Genomic DNA, 18,455 nt, shown 5'->3' on the forward strand with positions numbered 1-18,455 from the left:
TAAAGAGATTTTTGTGCTTTCGAGCTTCAAGTGCAAAGCAAGCCAGGTTAGTTTCTTTACAAATTAACTCAACTCAACTCGGCAAAGCTATTCTTTGGTACTAGTCTTTCTTTACAAATTATATATCTATTTTTTTGCATCTGTGCTTGCATTGAATCTACATGCTTTTAGTTTGTCAAAACACTGAGAGCCTAGAATAAAGCTTTAAGCTCTAGTAAGATACTTTCCCTGATGATATGGAATCAGTTCTCTGATAGCTTATAATGTATTTAAATTTGTTAATTTTAGTTTTGGGCAATTGAGTGATCGATATGGAATCGGTTCTCTTATATCATAAAACTTGTTTATGTAGATCTTATGTGAATTTAAGATGATGGATAAAGATTGGGTGCATCTTAACAGGTAACAATTACCTTACAATCTAATTGAAAACTTAAAATTAAACAATCTAGGTAGGCTTCTGATTGCATTCATTTTTTTTTTTCTTTTTTAATTTTAGAGCTACTGATAAGTACTTGCAAGGAGCATGGAATTTCGTGAAAAGGGCAGAAAATAATTCAGGGAACTCAGAAAAGATTCTCTGCCCTTGCAAAAATTGTCGGAATTTAAGTCATCAATTTTGTTATACTGTTTTTGAGCATTTGGTGATAAAGGGAATGGATCGAACATACACAAATTGGTTTCACCATGGGGAAAAACCAGTTACAAATGAGGGAGTTGAAGAAGTGGATATGTGTGAGGCATATAACTTATACAGGGCAACATGCTTGAATGATGAAGACTATATGGAGCCTATGGAAGAAAGAAGAGGTGATGATTTCATTGAACAATTAGATGATGCAGAAACCCCTCTATACCCTAGTTGTACAAATTATACAAAGTTATCGGCCATTGTAACTTTATATAGACACAAAACTGTAAGTGGATGGACTGATAAGAGTTTCAATGGGCTTCTAGAGATTTTGCATGGCATGTTACCAATGCAAAATGTGCTTCTAACGTCCTTGTACTTAGTAAAAAAATTTCTCAAGAGATTCGATATAGGGTATGAAAAGATGCACGCATGCAAGAAGGATTGTTGTCTCTTTAGAAAAGAGTATGAGAACATGGAGAATTGCCCAAAATGTGGTGGTTCAAGATGGAAGGTAGATAAGCGTACAAAGAAGATTAAAAAAGGTGTGCCTGCTAAAGTTTTGAGATATTTTCCTATCATTCCCAGATTTAGAAGGATGTTTAGGTCTCAAACCAAGGCAGAAAATTTAAGATGGCATTTCAATCATAAAAGTAATGATGGGAAGATGCGTCACCCGGTGGATTCTGTAGCATGGGACTTGGTTAATGCTAAATGGCCATCATTTTCATCTGATCCACGCAACCTTAGGCTAGGTCTTGCTACAGATGGCTTCAATCCATTTGCCAATTTGAGCTCTACACATAGTTGTTGGCCAGTAATGCTTGTTACATACAACTTGCCACCTGGGTTATGCATGAAAAAAGAGAATATTATGTTAACATTATTGATTCCTGGACCAAAGCAACCTGGAAATGACATTGATGTATATTTACAGCCACTTATAGAAGATTTGCAACATTTGTGGGACAGTGGAGTGAATGTATATGATGCATTCAGTAAAACTATCTTTAATTTGAGAGTAGTTTTGATGTGGACAGTAAACGATTTTCCAGCCTATGGAAATCTTGCTGGCTGTACGACAAAAGGTAGTACAGCATGTCCTATATGTGGTAAAAATACTCATTACCGGTGGCTAAAATTTAGTAGGAAGGGTGTATACATGGGTCATAGGAGATTTCTACCACCGTCACACCCGTTTCGGAAAAATAAGTCATGGTTCAATGGCAAGGAAGAAAATGGACGAAATTCCAGAATCATGACAGGTAGAAATATTTCTCTTGCTCTTAAAGATTTTGTGAATGATTGGGGAAAGTCTGATAAGAAAAAAAGAAAAAGAGATGACAACAAAGAACCAGAGATGTGGAAGAAGAGGTCCATCTTTTTCGATCTACCATATTGGGAGGTGAGTATTTTATATCCTTGAACTCTGAACTTTATCTTCTTAACAATTTTAAAGTATATAGATACACTGAACTCATAATTTTTATCTTCCTAACAGGAATTGTCATTGCGCCATAATTTGGATGTAATGCATGTAGAGAAAAATGTTTGTGAAAGCATAATAGGCACACTATTAGATATTAATGGAAAATCAAAAGATGGACTCAATGCTCGTAAGGATTTAGAAGATATGGGAATTAGGAAAGACCTATATGCAGAAGTTCGAGGAACTAGGACATACCTTCCTCCAGCGCCACATACATTATCAAAGGCTGAGAAAAAAAGTTTTTGCAAGAGGTTATTTGACTTGAAGGTGCCTGATGGTTATAGCTCTAACATTGGGAATTGTATATCAATAGAGGAATGCAAGATTATCGGCCTCAAGTCTCATGATTATCATGTTCTGATGCAACAACTATTGCCTGTAGCTTTAAAAGGATTGCTACCAGCAGGGCCAAGAAAGGCAATAATTCGCATGTGTGAATTCTTCAACAAAATCTGTCAGCATGTTATTGATAGAGAAAAGATGCTATCAATTGAGAATGATGTGGTGGAAACCTTATGCTTGCTTGAAAGGTTCTTTCCTCCTTCATTTTTTGACATTATGATTCACTTACCAATTCATTTAGGAAGAGAAGTACGATTGTGTGGACCAGTCCACTACCGCTGGATGTATCCCTTTGAGAGGTTAGGAACACATTATCAATGTTTTTTACCTAATGATATAGTTCATTTTAGAATTAGTACATATTTTAATATATTGGTTTCATGCTTCCAGACATATGAAAATATTCAAAGGATATGTAAGGAACCGTGCACGGCCTGAGGGGTCCATTGCAGAATGCTATCTTGCAGAAGAGTGCATGGCATTTTGTAGTCAGTTTCTCAAGCACTCAATTGAAGTTGATATTCAAGAAGTACTAGAAGATTTTGGGAATGAGGTAATTCTTGAGGGTCGTCCAATTTCTGGGAAAAGGCTGATTACATTAAGTGATGAATTGTTAGAAATTGCACACCGTTGTGTGCTATTCAATACAGCCGAGGTTGAACCATTCTTAGAGTAAGTAAATTACTCATAAAACTGTAGCATTTCTAACTACAACTATCAGTCAACTGACTCACTTTTGCATTATACTATAGGATGCATAAAGAGGAGTTAAAGCAATCTAACAAAAGTCTTCAAAAAAATACCAGCTTACTTTGGAAGAGACATACTGAAAAATTTGCAGCATGGTTAAAGGAAAAGGTGACATGCTATGTAGAAGATCAAATCTTATTAGCTACAACATATAAGGAAGTATATATTTGACTCAATTTGATTGTTTTTGACAGATTCCTATTAATGCAAGTGATCATTCAGAGATATTAAAATTGCTTGCATATGGTCCTAGAAATGGGGCATTGTCCTTCAATGGATATGAGATCAATGGGCAGAAGTTTCATACAATAAATATTGAGTTGTCAACTCAAAACAGTGGTGTTTCCATCGAAGCAACAACCATGTGCAGGGCAAGCGCAAAGGAAGCTGCACAAGTACCTGATATGGTTACCTATTATGGGATACTAACTGATATAATTTTATTAGATTACCACTCATGTTATGTGCCGATCTTTAAGTGTCAGTGGGCAAATGTTGGTAATGGTGTTAGGAAAGAAGATGGATTTACCCTTGTTAACCTACACCAAGGTCAAAGTCAATTTGTGAGAGATCCATTTATCCTTGCATCTCAAGCAAAGCAAGTTTTTTATTCAAGAGAACATGATTCCTCTAATTGGTATATCCTATTAAAGGCACCACCGAGAGGTTTCTCTGAGTTGGAAGAGTATGATGAGAATGCAAATGTAGTTCCCACACAAAATGAACTTGAGATGGATACTAATGATTGTAGTGAGCAAGTTAGTTATGTGAGAGGGGATTGTGAGGGCATCTTTGTGTAATATATGTACTCAAATTATCAAAGAAATGTGATGTTCATTTCAGTCTATATTTTCTTCTATATGTCATGTTTCTTACAATAGATATATTTCTTCCCTATCCTTTAGATGTTTCAGTCAGAACAGTAAGTAAACATATATCATTTTTCTTTTGGATATTGGATGGTTTGTTCTATTGATTCATTTTTAATCTAAAAGGAGAGTAGACTTCTAATTATTTATTGGTATTCTGCTTTCTCCCACCTACAGGTTAGCAAACATGGTTAAGGGTACTAAGAGATCAAAGTCCAAGAAAAAGGCAGCAGGAGATGTCACTTCTCAACCTAACCTCAAACCTATGGATATACAGCCAAATCCACAAGAATGTCAAGAGTTTCCACAAATTTATGCAGCTCGTACTAGAGGGTCACTAGCAAGATTGGCACTAGGACAAGGCACTTCAGCGCCTGTTATCCAACTCAACCAAGATGCAGCCTTACAAGCCCATGATGCAACTACAGCCTCACAAGCCCAAGATGAACCTGCAGCCTCACAAGGCCAAGATGCACTTGCAGCCCCACAAGCCGAAGATGAACCTGCAGCCTCACAAGCCCAAGATGCACTTGCAGCCTCACAAGCCGAAGATGAACATGCAGCCTCACAACCCCAAGATGCACCTGCAACCTCACAACCCTAAGATGCACCTGCAGCCTCTGTACAAAATTCTCAAGGAATTAAGAAAAAGAGAGGAAAAACCAAAATGAAAGACATTGCTTTGGATGCTGATGGTCGAGTTGAAGTTCATTTTACTGATGGGGGTGAAGCTATTGGAGATGGATCAGTCAGTTTGTCTTCATTTTTAGGACCACTTGTGCGAGAGAATGTACCTGTAACACTTGATGATTGGAGGAAAAATTGCGATACAATAAAAGAAATTTTGTGGAAATCTGTTCAGGTAAGTGAAAATAGTTTAATCGTCTTCATGGGACTTATGGATGGCTATTATTAACTAGTTCATCTTCCTGCCTAATTGTTTTTTGCTCTCTTTTTTCTGCATTATCATATATATTTTTTTTAATATCAGAATCATCTAATACAATCATACTTATTCTACTATGTATAACTTGTAGGCAAGATACAAGGTTGAGGAGGGATGGCAAAAAGACTATATATTTAAGGAGATGGGCTGCATTTGGAGAGCTTCAAAATCAAGACTAGTTCGCCAAATACTCATAGCACCAAATGAAGAAGAAAGGCTTAAACTCCGCCCTGATAACATTAAAGATATTAATGTTTGGAAGACTTTTGTGAAGAAAAAAACAAGTCCAGCCTTTAAGGTAAACATATTGATTAACTAACTATACTAGCTGCTTTTATGGTGAAATTTTTATGTGTAATTTATATAATCTTTTTATATAAATTGTTCTCAGGCTACACGTGAGAAGTACAAAACAATGAGGTGCAAACAAATCCCACACACATGCAGTCGAAGGGGTTTTGCTCGATTGGCCGTTGATATGGTGATATATAACCTGCTTAATTTAATTTATTTTTAGCTAGGATTTTGTTTATTAATTAGTTCAAGCAGTGGTATTTGCGTTTAATATTTTTTTATTATTTTTCTATCAGAAAAAGAGTAGTGCAAACCCATCCTCCATTTCTAGAGTTCAAGTTTGGATTAAATCACGCACAAAAAAAGATGGTAAACCAGTGAACACATCAGCTGGTGAAACTATTGTAAGAAATATCTTTTATATACTTTACATTACCCGGAACCCCTCTTTTTTGATATATATGCCTAATTTTGTATGGTACTTGGTTTTTAAAGTACTTATATAATATATTTTTTTTTTTTTCATCCTTTAGGAAAAGTTGGAGAAATTAGAAAGTGTTTCACCATCGTCTTCAACAACAAATGTGAAAGAAGATGCTCTAACCAAAGTCCTTGGTCCAGAGGTTAATGGAAGGGTGAAAGCAATGGGAAGAGGGATGACCCTTACTAAATTATCTTTCTTACAATCGAGGGACAAACATGTGGCCCAACTTCAAGAGGGGCAAATTGAATTGAAAGACAGGATTAAATATTTGGAAGGCTTAGTCCAAGGTTTAATGAACATTCAGGCAAGTAACAAACAATCAGGTCTTCTTTTTTATTTAGATACATCCAATTGTATCCTATTTACTTATCCAAACTTTATGCATTGTCAGGGTCAGCAAAATGGGGAACAGGAAAATACTTCTTCTCCATCGGTAAAGTTGCTACTTAATTGCATTATAAAAAAAATTATATGTACATGGATTAATATCAATAAAAAACTATACCTAATTTTTTTTTTCTTACTTTGCCTTGTTATTTACTTAGAGTGTTAATAATAACGTCGGAGCCAAGTGCAAGTTGTTGGATTGGCTTGGATCAGGGGATATAGTTGCTGAAGGGCGTTGGTCCTCAAGTGATCCAAAAGAACTTGTTCATCACATTCCGCTTGGGCCTAATGCAATGAGAGTCTGGATAGATATAGCAAAGCAACCTGAAGCATTTTTATGGAGGCCTACATCTTATATGACTTGTATTGAAGAAGCTATTGGTAGTACAGTTGCATGGCCAGCTGACAAAGTGGTTATGCCCATGAGTCAACAAGCTGGGGACAATGTGAATATATCTTCTCCATTGGTAAAATACTAACTTTTTTCTGAATTTTCATACATATATTAACATGTTGAAATATCAATCTAAAGATAAGTAATATACATTCATTTTGTTTGTTCTACTTGCCTTGTGGTTAGAGTATGAATACAAATTCAAACAACAAGTGCAAGTTGTTAGATTGGACTGGATCTGGTGAAGTAGTGGCTGAAGGACGTTGGTCTTCAAGTGATCCGAAACAGCTTGTCCATCATACTCCTCTAGGACCGAATGCAATGAGAGTTTGGGTAGATTTAGTAAGGAAACCTGAAGCATTTTTATGGAGGCCTACATCTGATATGACTTGTATTGAAGAAGCTCTTGGCAGTACAACAGCATGGCCTGCAGACAAAGTTATTATGCCACATTAGGTAAACATTTATCAACTCAAATTTTAGTTCTAAACTAGATTTTGAGCAGTATTGTCAACATAGATTTTAATCAATCATTTCTTTTCCATGGTAACTTTTCTCAGTCTCTAAAACCATGTTGACTGTATTTGCATTTTCTAGTAGACTGGCATTTCAATCTAATCATGTTTTGACTGGCAATACCAAAATTATTCACTATGTTTGATACAAGCTAGGGTGATACCATGCATTGGAGCTTGGACATTTGTTTTCATGGCTAATCTTGATAAAATTGAATTCTGGGGTAGATAACGTTTCGTTGGAATAGATGTCTTTGCAGATGCATTATATACCTTTTGAAATAGGGAAGCAGCCTTTATTTGTTTATTTTTATAATTTTCATGCAGTGAATTATAAAAAGTGGGTTTCTCTTTTAAATTTTAGTCAGGACAAAGTTGAATTCTATGAATTGTTCCAACTCAGCTAAGCCAGAATTCAAAAAAATTTTGCAAGCTTGGTTTGAAATTTGAGTTAAGTTGGATATATTGGGCTTAAATCTTAGTTGTAGGGATTGGGCAAAGCTCAGGGTTCATGTCTAGCCTCAACCATTTAATAGTAAGTTTGATAAGTACTAAATTAACTAGTCACAACATCTTAGAAGTCAGATCCTTAACAAGATATCATGGGCCCAAACAATTTCCACTTTGAGTGGTAGCTAGAAAAATATGATATCCATTGATTTCAAGATTATTTTACCTTACATACAGGACTAAAAGTTGTAATCTCCTCAGCTCTTGAAGTACCTCTTACTGCAGGTCTGAAATTCAAACTTGATTATTTTCTTCGCAACATCTTTCTTCTCTCTCTCTCTCTCTCTCTCTCTCTCTCTCTCTCTCTCTCTGTGAATTCATTGGGGGGATATAGGAAAGAATTCAATTTTCTATGTGTGTGTGAGTTTGTGTTCTGATTTGCTCTTTCTTTCTGTCATTCTCTGTTTTTCGCTTATGAAAAATTGTGCATTTGGGTTTCGAAATTTTGATCTTTAGACAACCATAATATGGTCATTTAATTAATTCATGTTGGCAATTATGTTGGACAAGTAAGACAAATTGATCCAATAACTGAATAATTGGTCTTTCTGGAAAATTATTATAAAGAATAGAATGCTAGAATTTTGATAAAGGGTCGGTCAGTTCTAATGTAAATGAATATAATGCAGTGTCAGTTTTATGTGGTGTCCTAAGTATCAGCCCATCCTGTTTGCAACTGTATATGACATTCATGATAAGAATGTTTAATTACTTGTTAAAATAAAAGGGGAAAAAAAAAATTTCCAAAATGGGTAGCTGATCTGCAGGAAAATGAGAAAAACACAAAATAATTCCAAAGAGTTAGCCACACATGATAGGGTAGTACTGTTCTGATGGAATCATGGAACTGATACCCCTGTCAAGCTGGAAGATATTTTTGTATAGGAACTTATTATTGTGGTCCAAAATGACTGATAGAAGGAGAATAGGGCAAACAAGCAGACAAATTATATATACTAAATTTCAGGACCCCAACCCTGACTATTAAATTGAAATTAATGGATTTATAGTGACATTTGAGCCAACCTTGGACATTATATACATTCTTTCTTTCAATTCAATTTTTAATTAGTGGTGGTTTTGTGTTGGAATTGGTTAATTCAATATTAATCCAAACTTTTTGATTGCTTTATTTTCATGGTAGTAGTATATTAATGTGAATATGTAAACTTCTGACTGAGTGGACATTTATTGGCACACATATATAGGATTTGTTTTCAGTTTTCTTTTTTTCATATACCATTTGATACATCACAAATTCGTGTATTTAAGAGGGTCACATATATGCATGTTTTTATTTGGTACATTATAGAGGTAGTCCTCCCGTATTAGAACTACAACCTTTAGATTGAGGGTACTAATGAAACTTATTGTTAACTATTCTTTTTGGCAGTTTGGAGGCACTTGGATATAATTGGATGTTTGCGTTTTGGCAGTTTGGAGTCTTTTGGCTATTGGAGGCTTTATTTTGAAGAGAGTTAATTAACAAGTTAGGGTACCTTTTGTTACTATATATAAGACCTACGTATTAGTGTTTTATAAAGGCCAATTTGAAACTATGGCACTTATGAAACTATTATGCTTTTGCAACCAGCCTTAACATTGGTATTTGTAATAACTTATTTATGTTGTATTTCAGGACCAATATATTTAATGATGTGTTTTAGTTCCAATTGTTTCTTTTAATTTACATATATACTTGATAGCACATAATTTTCATGCTAAATGCTATATATAAAAAATTTCTAGTACCAAAATATGTAATCAATAATTATTATATATTTGAAAAAATTAACGATGGCATTATAAAAATGCTATAGTAATAATTATTATAGCTTCTCTAAAATGCTATGAAAGATTGTTACATATTGTAGCAATTTTAAAATGCTATTAAAAGCCACAATAATAGCATTTTAAAATCGCTATGGTATATATTTCTATAGCATTTCAATAACGCTATTATATATATCTTTTATAGCATTTTAAAAATGCTATAGAAAGGTTTTTTTTTTATAGCGTTCCAAAAATGCTATAAAAGACCTTGGGTCTATTATAACGTCGGCTGACATAGCGTTTTCAATAACGCTATAAAAGGGTTTTTATAGCGTTTTTTGAGTGCTATAAAAGCCCTTTTCTGTTCTAGTGTAGGACTCTGAATGATGTTCAATTGAATTATTCTACTACCGAGAAGGAGTTACTTGCTGTGATCTTTGCTTTGGAGAAATTCAGGAGTTATTTGATTGGGTCTAAGATCACCATCTACACAGATCATGCTGCTCTCAAGTATTTGCTGAATAAGAAAGATGCAAAACCGAGGTTGATTAGATGGACTCTGTTGCTACAGGAATTTGATATTGAGATAAAAGATAAGAAAGGTTGTGAAAATGTGGTAGCAGATCATTTGAGCAGACTTGTCAATGAGGAACAATCTGAAGAGGACACACTACCGTTATGAGAGTCATTCCCGGACGAGCAGCTTTTTGCCATCTTAACTACTCCATGGTATGCTGACATAACAAATTATTTAGCAAGTGGAGTGTTACCCAATGATCTGACACATTACCAAAGGAAGAAGTTCTTGCATGATGTCAGACAATATGTGTGGGATGATCCTTATTTGTTCAAATATGGATCAGATCAGTTGATAAGACAATGTGTACCGGAAATGGAGCAGAGGAATGTCATTGAGATGTGCCATTCTAAAGAGTGTGGAGGCCATGGAGGAGAAACTAAGACTGCTTACAAGATTCTTCAAGCAGGTTTCTTTTGGCCCACTATTTTTCATGACTGTCATCAGTTTTACCTCACATGCGATAGATGTCAGAATATGAGAAATATTTATGCTTGTGATCAGATGCCACTGAACTTTATGTTGGAAGTTGAGATCTTTGATGTTTGGGGTATAGATTTCATGGGGCCATTTCCATCTTCTTTTGGATTTGAGTACATTCTGGTAGGAGTTGATTATGTGTCTAAAGTGGGTGGAAGCTGTCGCTTGTAGGACTAATGATGCTCGAGTGGTCTTGAATTTCCTTAAGACCAATATCTTTGCACGATTTGGTAACCCGAGAGCAATCATTAGTGATGGGGGGTCGCATTTTTGCAATAAGCTGTTTGAGGCCGTGATGAAGAAATATGGAATAAGGCATAAAGTGGCTACTCCCTATCATCTGCAGACGAGTGGGCAAGTGGAAATTTCGAATCATGAGATTAAGTTCATTTTGGAAAGAACGGTGCTCGCCAATAGGAAGGATTGGTCTACCAAGCTTAATAATGCATTATGGGCCTATCGCACCGCTTACAAGACACCCGTTGGAATGTCTCCGTTTCGACTAATCTATGGGAAAGCTTGTCATTTACCAGTTGAGCTCGAGCGTGTCAATAAACTCTCCCACTTCTCAAAGTAGTGATTGCTTCGGCCTTATCTTGAATTGGTGCACCATTTACCACTTTGTCCAAAGTTAAGGTCACTTGTTCCAATTGGGCTTCCAAATTCGAAATAGCCTAAGCTGTAACATTCAACTGCTCCTCAGTTCTGTTCATGAATGACTTGGTATCATTAGACATCGAAGTTGTACTCTGAGCTAATGCGGCAATCATATCTTCCAAATTAGTACTTCGTTGCTCAACAAGGGACTGTACACTTGGTCTAGCTCAAACTTTTTCAACCTAAAAACATGGCTCTCCTTGTGATGACCTAACTTCTTGATTTGCCATCACAACCTGCATAATCTGCTTAAGCTTGAACATCTCAGCTTCCATAGCTAATTTCTTTTCCACTCTTTTCCGTCTATTCCATTGTTGTGAATTCAACGCCAATGTATCAAAGAGTATCCATGCATTTTCAAAAGTCTTCTTTTTCAGTGCTCCTCCACATGTCATATCCACCATATTACGATCTTGATCCAGTAAACCCTCATAAAAATACTCAATCTATATCCATGGGGCAAAATTATGATGTGGACAAGAATTCAGAAGCTCTTGGTACCTTTCCCAACTCTCATGAAACACTTCGTCCACTGATTGTGTAAACCCTAAGATTTGCTTCCTCACAATGGTAGTCTTACTAACTGGATAAAATCTCAAAAGAAACTTGGATGCCAGCTCTTCCCATGTTTTAATAGAAGTAGCCTGCAAGGAAAACAATCAATTTTTAGCTTTATCTTTGAGAGAGAATGGAAATAACCTTAACTTCCTTTGATCATCGCTCAACCCCCTCAGCTTTCCAATCTCGCATATAGCATGAAATTCCTTAATATGCACGTAAGGATCTTCCCCTTCTTGACCATGGAATAGTGGTAGAAGTTTGATTGTCCCACTTAAAATTTTGAACTCTGTTTCCACTTGAGAATAAGCAATGCATGTAGGTTGAGATAGAAGTGTTGGAGACGAATAATCACTCAATTGTATTCTCATTTGAGAGGCACTCGGCTACAAGGTCTCCTCGACTTCCTCTTCTTGTTTCTCTTATTTGTATGCTCCTTCAGATTCACTCCCTCTCGGCAACACAAGGGTTGACCTCATCCTTAATGGTGTCCAATTGAGTCTCGACCTGCCCTCGTGTGCACTCAACACCTTTTGGCCTTCTGCACGTGAAAGATGAGTGATTTTTGAATTTGATTCTTCCATTGTATCTTAGAAATAAGAGAAATCAGCAAGAACCAAAAAGAGAAATAAAAAACAGAAAATAAAACCTAACTAAAATGACTTAACTAAAGTTAATTAAACTAGCAATCAACACAAATAACAATTCCCTGATAACAGCACTAAAAACTTGTTGTATGTTTTCCTAGAGCAAATTAATTAACCTTTTACCGAGCTCTAGGTTAACTCGCAAATACACGAATCGCGAAGTAGCAAGACTTACAAATACGAGGTCGATCCCACAGAGAATTGTACTAATGTAATGATTACTAACTCAATTAAATTCAATTAAATCTACTCTAACTCACACACGCAAACGGTGGTTTTGATTGGTTTATGAGACTAGACTAAATTAACAATAAAGTAACAAAACTTTAAAATAACAAGCTGAATGAATTTAGATAAGAACAATGATAAAGAAACACTAGGGGTCAGAATCCACCACTAGCATACCATTCACCTTACTGTGGATACTAACAATCAATATGCAAACATGTCAACAAAGTTCGCCTACTAATAGGTTTGGCTAGTTACTTTTAGCAATTACTCCCCTTACTGTGCATAACTAAAAGCTTCTTAGGCCTCCCTTAGCTACTTAACTTACATGTTCCCTAGTACTAAGCTAAGGTAGCTGTTACCCATGCAAGAGTCATTACAATTTGTGAGAGTGACAAACATATAGAGCATAGACCCATCCGAATTGTAACCTATGACCATCTATAATCCCTTTTCTCATGAATATTATCTTAGGATATTCACTTGTTGCCTATTGAAACTATCATTCTTTTGAGTATTTAGTTCCACAACATAAATCTAGATGCATGCAACCTAAGGTGATCAGTCAAAGATCTAAAGCAAATAGTGTCAATTTAAACATAGATCTAAGATTTTTCAACATGTAAACAACTGAAAAATCAATAATCTATAATAAAAGTAAATAGCATCACTAGGGTTCATCCTACCCCTAGCCAAATATTTAGCTACACATAATCAAATCCATAAACAAATATAACATAATTAAAACTAAGAAAATAAGAAGGAATGAGGGAGAGAGAGGTGGTATCTTGCTGCCCTTAGGCTCCACGGCAAGGCTTCAAGAAGACACGGCAGCAGCAAGGCGGCAAGATGGTGGCACAAGGTGATGGCGTGGCTGCAAGGTCCTTCTGCTTCCCCAAGGCTTCGACACAAAATAAAAGAAAGAGATGTGGAGAGGTAGGTGGCTGCAGCAAGAGAAAGAAAAGAAAATAAAAGAAAGAGAAAGAGAGAGAGAGAGAGAGAGAGTAGGCGGCAAGGAAGGGAGAGAGGCTAGGGTTTCTAAAATTTTACAAGAGAGCACCCTTTCTTTGAGTTATAAAGATGTATTTATAGAGGAGAGTGGGGCTGCAATGTCTATTTCTCTTCAATGTGGGATTGCTGTAACTTAACCTAATGGACCAAGGCCACACTCACTTAAGCCCAATATGCATAACCCATCAGCCCCATGCGCCAACCACTAGGCCTTTAGCTTCAGCCCATGCCGCACCCTCCTGAGGGTATTGCGCCCAGCCCCAAGCCCAATGGCTTGGCAATGGCTTAGCCGAAAATTGATCCTATCCATTTGTGCTTTGGCCCAATGTCTTCCAGAAGCTTCTAGAACCATTGACTTGCTGACTTTGACTTTTGACCACTTATCCATGTCCACCTAGGAATCCTTATAAACATAGGATTTCTAGCTTCACTTGGAATTTCACAATTACCATTTTGCCCCTCATGACTCCTATCTTCATTAGGACACCATTTCCTATTCGGAGTAGGTTTCCCAGTTCAATTAGGATTTTTCATTTTTTGCCTCGGTTCTTCATGATTTCTTCTTATTCAAGCTTGATCTTTCCTTGTGAGACTAGGAATCCTAGTTTTACTGAGATTTCAGCTTTTCCTGGTGTGATCAGGATTTCTCCACTTTTCCTAGTTTGATTAGGAAATGTCTTAAAACGGCTCGTTTGGCTCCTTTTCTCTTATTTGCTCATTTTATCCTATAAGAATAAAAGGAAACTAACACAACACAAAATACCGAGTTCTTGCACTCTAGGCTAGGGAGTTAGTATCATAAAATAGTGTAAAATGAGCATTCAACAACGACACCCTAGGGTAGTTCCCAACTTGATTCACTTGCTCCACGTCATTCCCTTGTGCTTGCACACCCATCATCTTCTCTTGAGCCAATGACAGCTTCTGCACCATAGTCTTGATCTCGGCAATCTGTCCCTCCATGGTGTTAGGCTCGTCAGCTGCCTCACATAACCCTCTCTTTGATCCTCCTCTTGAACGATTAGAATCTCATTGTTGAGAATTCAAAGAAAGTGACTCAAACAACTCAGTGGCCTCATCTTCAGTTTTAGACATGAATGTACCACCACATGTCGAATTCACCTTAGCTTGATCCCTCTCCAAAAGTCCTTGATAAAAACAACAAATCACATACTGATGAGTGTGCATTTTGCATCACTTTATGATACTAATTCCTTAATCCAGAATGTTAGAACTCGATATTTTGTGTTTGTTGTCTTGTTTTTGTGTTTTCAGGTCAAGTGAAGCAGAAATAGGAAAAATGAGTAAATGGAGCCGTTTTGGGACATTTCCTAGTCAAACTAAGAAAATGGGTCAATTCCTGGTCAAACCAGGAAAAGAGCAGAAATCCTAGTCAAATGAGGATTCCTAGTCACACTAGGAAACATCAAGCTCAGAACCATCATTGTCAAGCCAGAAATGAGAAATCCTAATTAAAGCAGGAATTCCTGGTTGAACTAGGAAACCTAACCCTACAAGGGAAAGGAGTCCTAATGACACTAGGAGACTCCAGGGGCAATATAGTCATTACAAGAAGTCAAAATGGATAAGGAATCCTTCATAAACAAGAAATCCTAGTTGGACTAGGAAAGGTTGGTCAAAGTCAACTCTCTCAAGAAAGGTTCCAGAAGCTTCTAGAAGGTGGTGGACATCTATGGAAACAAATGGAGAGAAGAAATGAATTCGAAACCAAAGGGAAATGAGGGGCAAAATGGGAAGTCAAAGTCAATGGTCAAGGGTCAACTATGACATGTCATCAAGTCAAATGGGCCATGGGCCTATATGAAGTCGATTGCAAGGTGGTAGCCCATGCATGCATGCGCATGCCATGCACACTCCATGCGCCTAACCCTAGCAGCCCAAGCCCAATGCGCCAAGACCCAAGTGGCAGCCCATGCGCATGGATGACTGAAACCCTAGCCAACCTTTCTCAAGCCACTTAAGCCCAAGAAGCAAGCCCATGCCGCAACCCCCTTATGTTCCTAACCCTAGCTGCTGCCGCACACCCTAAGCCTTGCCTCACAAGGATTTCTCTCTCACCTTTATATATACACCCTATTCTCTCATTATTTTGGGTTCTATTATTTTTACACTTTGAGATTTTCAGAGAGAGAGAGGCGGAAAGCTAGAGAGAGAGAGAGAGGTTGGCGTGACAGCAAGAGAGAGAAGGAGCCTTTGCCACAAGCCCTAGCTCACCCTAGCCGTGAGCCACCTGCTTGTGTGACATTTCCCTTCTTCTCCTCTTCTTGCCGCAGCCCCCTCCTTTGATGTTCTTTAATTTTTCTTCTAGAATTCTTATTTTCTTTTAGTTTTGTGTTTCTGATTTGATTTTAATCATGGATTGGGATTTTGTTTATGTAATTCAGATTTCCTTTTATATTTTAATTATGTAGTTTATTATTCTATCTTGCATGTTAGTTGTAGGTTGATTTTCAGACATGCCATGCTTTAACAAATCGTTTATCCGTCTCCTGATGAATTAATTTGATGTTTGCATGTATTAAATTCTCATTATCTGATTGAATCCGTCACTAGTTGTTTGTGTCCTTTGACTGGCCACCTTAGAATAATTGCATCTAGTTTATTTGTTAGGTTTAGCTGTGGACTAATCAAAGACACTAAATCACAAGTAACGAGGGAATAAGGGATTATTCTTGGTAATGGTTTTGTAGGACCTCTATAAGGAAATAATCAAAGCTTGTATGTTGTGCAGGTCTGACGTTCTCATAGATCTTAATGACTCTTGCATGGATAACAGTTGCCTTAAGTCCGCTTAGAGAACATGTAAGTTAACTGATTATGGGAGGCCTAAGAAACTCTTAATATATGCCTTAGGAGAACAATTGCGAGAAAGTAACTAATCAAACCTTTATAGCAGTCAAACTTTAATACATTGTGTTTGAATTGATTTGTCATTAGCCTTAGATGGTTAGAGTATGCGTATCTGATTTGATGGCTGAAAACTTAACATTGCAAGATAGGATAATGGATGTGTGCGTGTGGTGATGTGTGCGTGTGATTTGTTGTTTATTAACCATTCCCTGTGGGATCGACCTCGTGCTTGTACGCTTTGCTACTGATGCGATTCATGCACTTGCGAGTATACTTAGAATGAGATGCATGTTTATTTTGTTCTAAGAAAACAATCAACACATACCAAGGGGATAGGTTATGGTGTGGGCAGCTAGTAAGCAACTCATTGAATCTGTCCCAAGTCTTATGGAATGGCTCATCGGCTTTCTGCACAAATCCAAGTATCTCCTTCCTAATCGAATCGGTATTGGAAATCGAATAAAACTTGTTCAGGAACTTGTTTGAAAGATCATCCCAAGTCGAAACGGAACCACTAGGCAGCGAATACAACCATCTCTTTGCCTTGTCTTTAAGCGCAAAAGGGAACATCCTCAAACGATACTGATCGGCATTCAATTCCCTCAATTGTGCGGCTTCACATACCCTAGAAAATTCTTTTAGGAAGTGGATCGGATCCTCTCCATTTAGCCATGATAACTCGGCAACAAGTGGATTTGACCACTCTTGATCTCGAAATCGGTAGCTATTGTCGCATAACAGATACAAGAAGGTTGCGTGGGTAGCGAGGGTGCTGACAAGTGACTCAAGGGTTGCGGCACATTTTCATTTGCTTCAGCCATTTCGATGCTCCCAATGTCCTCACTACTCGAATCAGATGCACTAGGTAGTTGGCTAATGTGTAAATGTCCTAACGCTTCGTTCTTGAGCCTCTCTAACCTCGCAATAATTTCAGGGTTCATAAAACAATACCTAATTAAGAGCAAACACAAAATCAGTAGAAAGAATGCTTATAAAGGCATGACATTTATAAAAAACTAAAAACTAACCAAAAATTAATCTAACTAATATAACCTAATTCTAATGACTAATTAAATCAATTCATTGATATTAGACACCATTCCCCAGCAACGGCGTCAAAAACTTGTTGATTGTTTTCTTATAACAAAATAAAAACATATCTCATTCTAAATATACTAGCAAGTGCACGAATCGCATCAGTAGCAAAGCGTACAAGCACTAGGTCGATCCCACAGGGAATGGTTAATACACAACAAATCATTTCAATTAATCAATTAGAATAACTAAATGAGGGGTTTTGGAAAGATGGAACTCACGCACACAACACCACACGCACGCACACTTACTCAATCTTGTAATGTTAAGTTTTCAGCCATCAAATCAAATATGCATACTCTAATCATCCAAGGCTAATGACAAATCAATTCAAACACAATATATCAAAGTTTGACTGCTAAAAAGGTTTGGCTAGTTACTTTCTCGCAATTGTTCTCCTAAGACATAAATTAAGAGCTTCTTAGGCCTCTCCTAATTAGTTAACTTACATGTTCCCTAGTACTAAGCTATGACAGCTGTTACTCATGTAAGAGTCATTAAGATTTATGAGAACGTCAAACAAGCACAACATACAAGCTTTGACTATTTCCTTATAGAGGTCCTACGAAACCAATATCAAGAACAATTTCTTATTCCTTTGTTACTTATGATTTAGTGTCTTTGACTATTTTATAACTAAATCTAACAAATAAACTAGATGCAATTATCCTAAGTTGGCCAATCAAAGGACGCATACACATAGTGAACAGATTCTAATAGATAATGAGAATTTGATACATGCAAAATCAAATTAATTCATCAAGAGACGGATAAACGATTTATTAAAGTATGGCATATTCAATAATCAAGCCTACAACTAACATGCAAGATAGAATAATAAACTACATAATTAAAATAGAAAATAAAATCTGAATTATGTTGTATGTTTTCCTAGAACAAATTAAATAACCTTTTCTGAGCTCTAGGTTAACTCGCAAGTGCACGAA

At 36.7% G+C, this 18,455-nt stretch overlaps 2 protein-coding genes and 1 non-coding gene across 3 annotated transcripts; all 3 read left to right on the forward strand.

The window, feature by feature from the left end:
- The first annotated feature begins 373 nt into the window (after positions 1–373).
- On the forward strand, positions 374–4,012 carry LOC147286262 (uncharacterized). The gene is made up of 6 exons (XM_086239201.1): positions 374–402; positions 500–2,036; positions 2,133–2,761; positions 2,853–3,134; positions 3,215–3,320; positions 3,407–4,012. The coding sequence occupies exons 1-6, from the start codon at positions 374–376 to the stop codon at positions 4,010–4,012; spliced, it is 3,189 nt and encodes a 1,062-aa protein (XP_086095327.1).
- A 256-nt stretch (positions 4,013–4,268) lies between these two features.
- On the forward strand, positions 4,269–9,085 carry LOC147286263 (uncharacterized). Its single transcript, XM_086239204.1, has 11 exons — positions 4,269–4,545; positions 4,699–4,943; positions 5,119–5,325; positions 5,419–5,508; positions 5,618–5,725; positions 5,855–6,109; positions 6,197–6,238; positions 6,351–6,659; positions 6,773–7,042; positions 7,789–7,836; positions 9,005–9,085. The coding sequence occupies exons 1-9, from the start codon at positions 4,269–4,271 to the stop codon at positions 7,040–7,042; spliced, it is 1,803 nt and encodes a 600-aa protein (XP_086095330.1). The 3' UTR covers positions 7,789–7,836; positions 9,005–9,085.
- Positions 9,086–16,747: 7,662 nt separating this feature from the next.
- Positions 16,748–16,854, forward strand: LOC147286264 (small nucleolar RNA R71). Its single transcript, XR_015122163.1, has one exon. It is a non-coding gene; the product is annotated as a small nucleolar RNA R71 (small nucleolar RNA).
- The last annotated feature ends 1,601 nt before the right edge of the window (positions 16,855–18,455 follow it).

This window comes from Dryas octopetala, chromosome 4, assembly GCF_963921425.1.
Source record: "Dryas octopetala chromosome 4, drDryOcto1.1, whole genome shotgun sequence".
Lineage (NCBI taxonomy): Eukaryota > Viridiplantae > Streptophyta > Magnoliopsida > Rosales > Rosaceae > Dryas > Dryas octopetala.

What these genes read in the sequence shown, in the direction of transcription:
- LOC147286262 (XM_086239201.1), top strand. Translation starts at nt 374, where the DNA reads ATGGATAAAGATTGGGTGCATCTTAACAG. An exon ending in GATTGGGTGCATCTTAACAG is followed by an intron (nt 403 to 499) that starts GTAACAATTACC and finishes TTTTAATTTTAG; the next exon opens with AGCTACTGATAAGTACTTGC. An exon ending in GAGGTTGAACCATTCTTAGA is followed by an intron (nt 3,135 to 3,214) that starts GTAAGTAAATTA and finishes ATTATACTATAG; the next exon opens with GATGCATAAAGAGGAGTTAA.
- LOC147286263 (XM_086239204.1), top strand. Translation starts at nt 4,269, where the DNA reads ATGGTTAAGGGTACTAAGAGATCAAAGTCCAAGAAAAAGGCAGCAGGA. An exon ending in CTCGATTGGCCGTTGATATG is followed by an intron (nt 5,509 to 5,617) that starts GTGATATATAAC and finishes TTTTTCTATCAG; the next exon opens with AAAAAGAGTAGTGCAAACCC. An exon ending in CATCAGCTGGTGAAACTATT is followed by an intron (nt 5,726 to 5,854) that starts GTAAGAAATATC and finishes TTCATCCTTTAG; the next exon opens with GAAAAGTTGGAGAAATTAGA.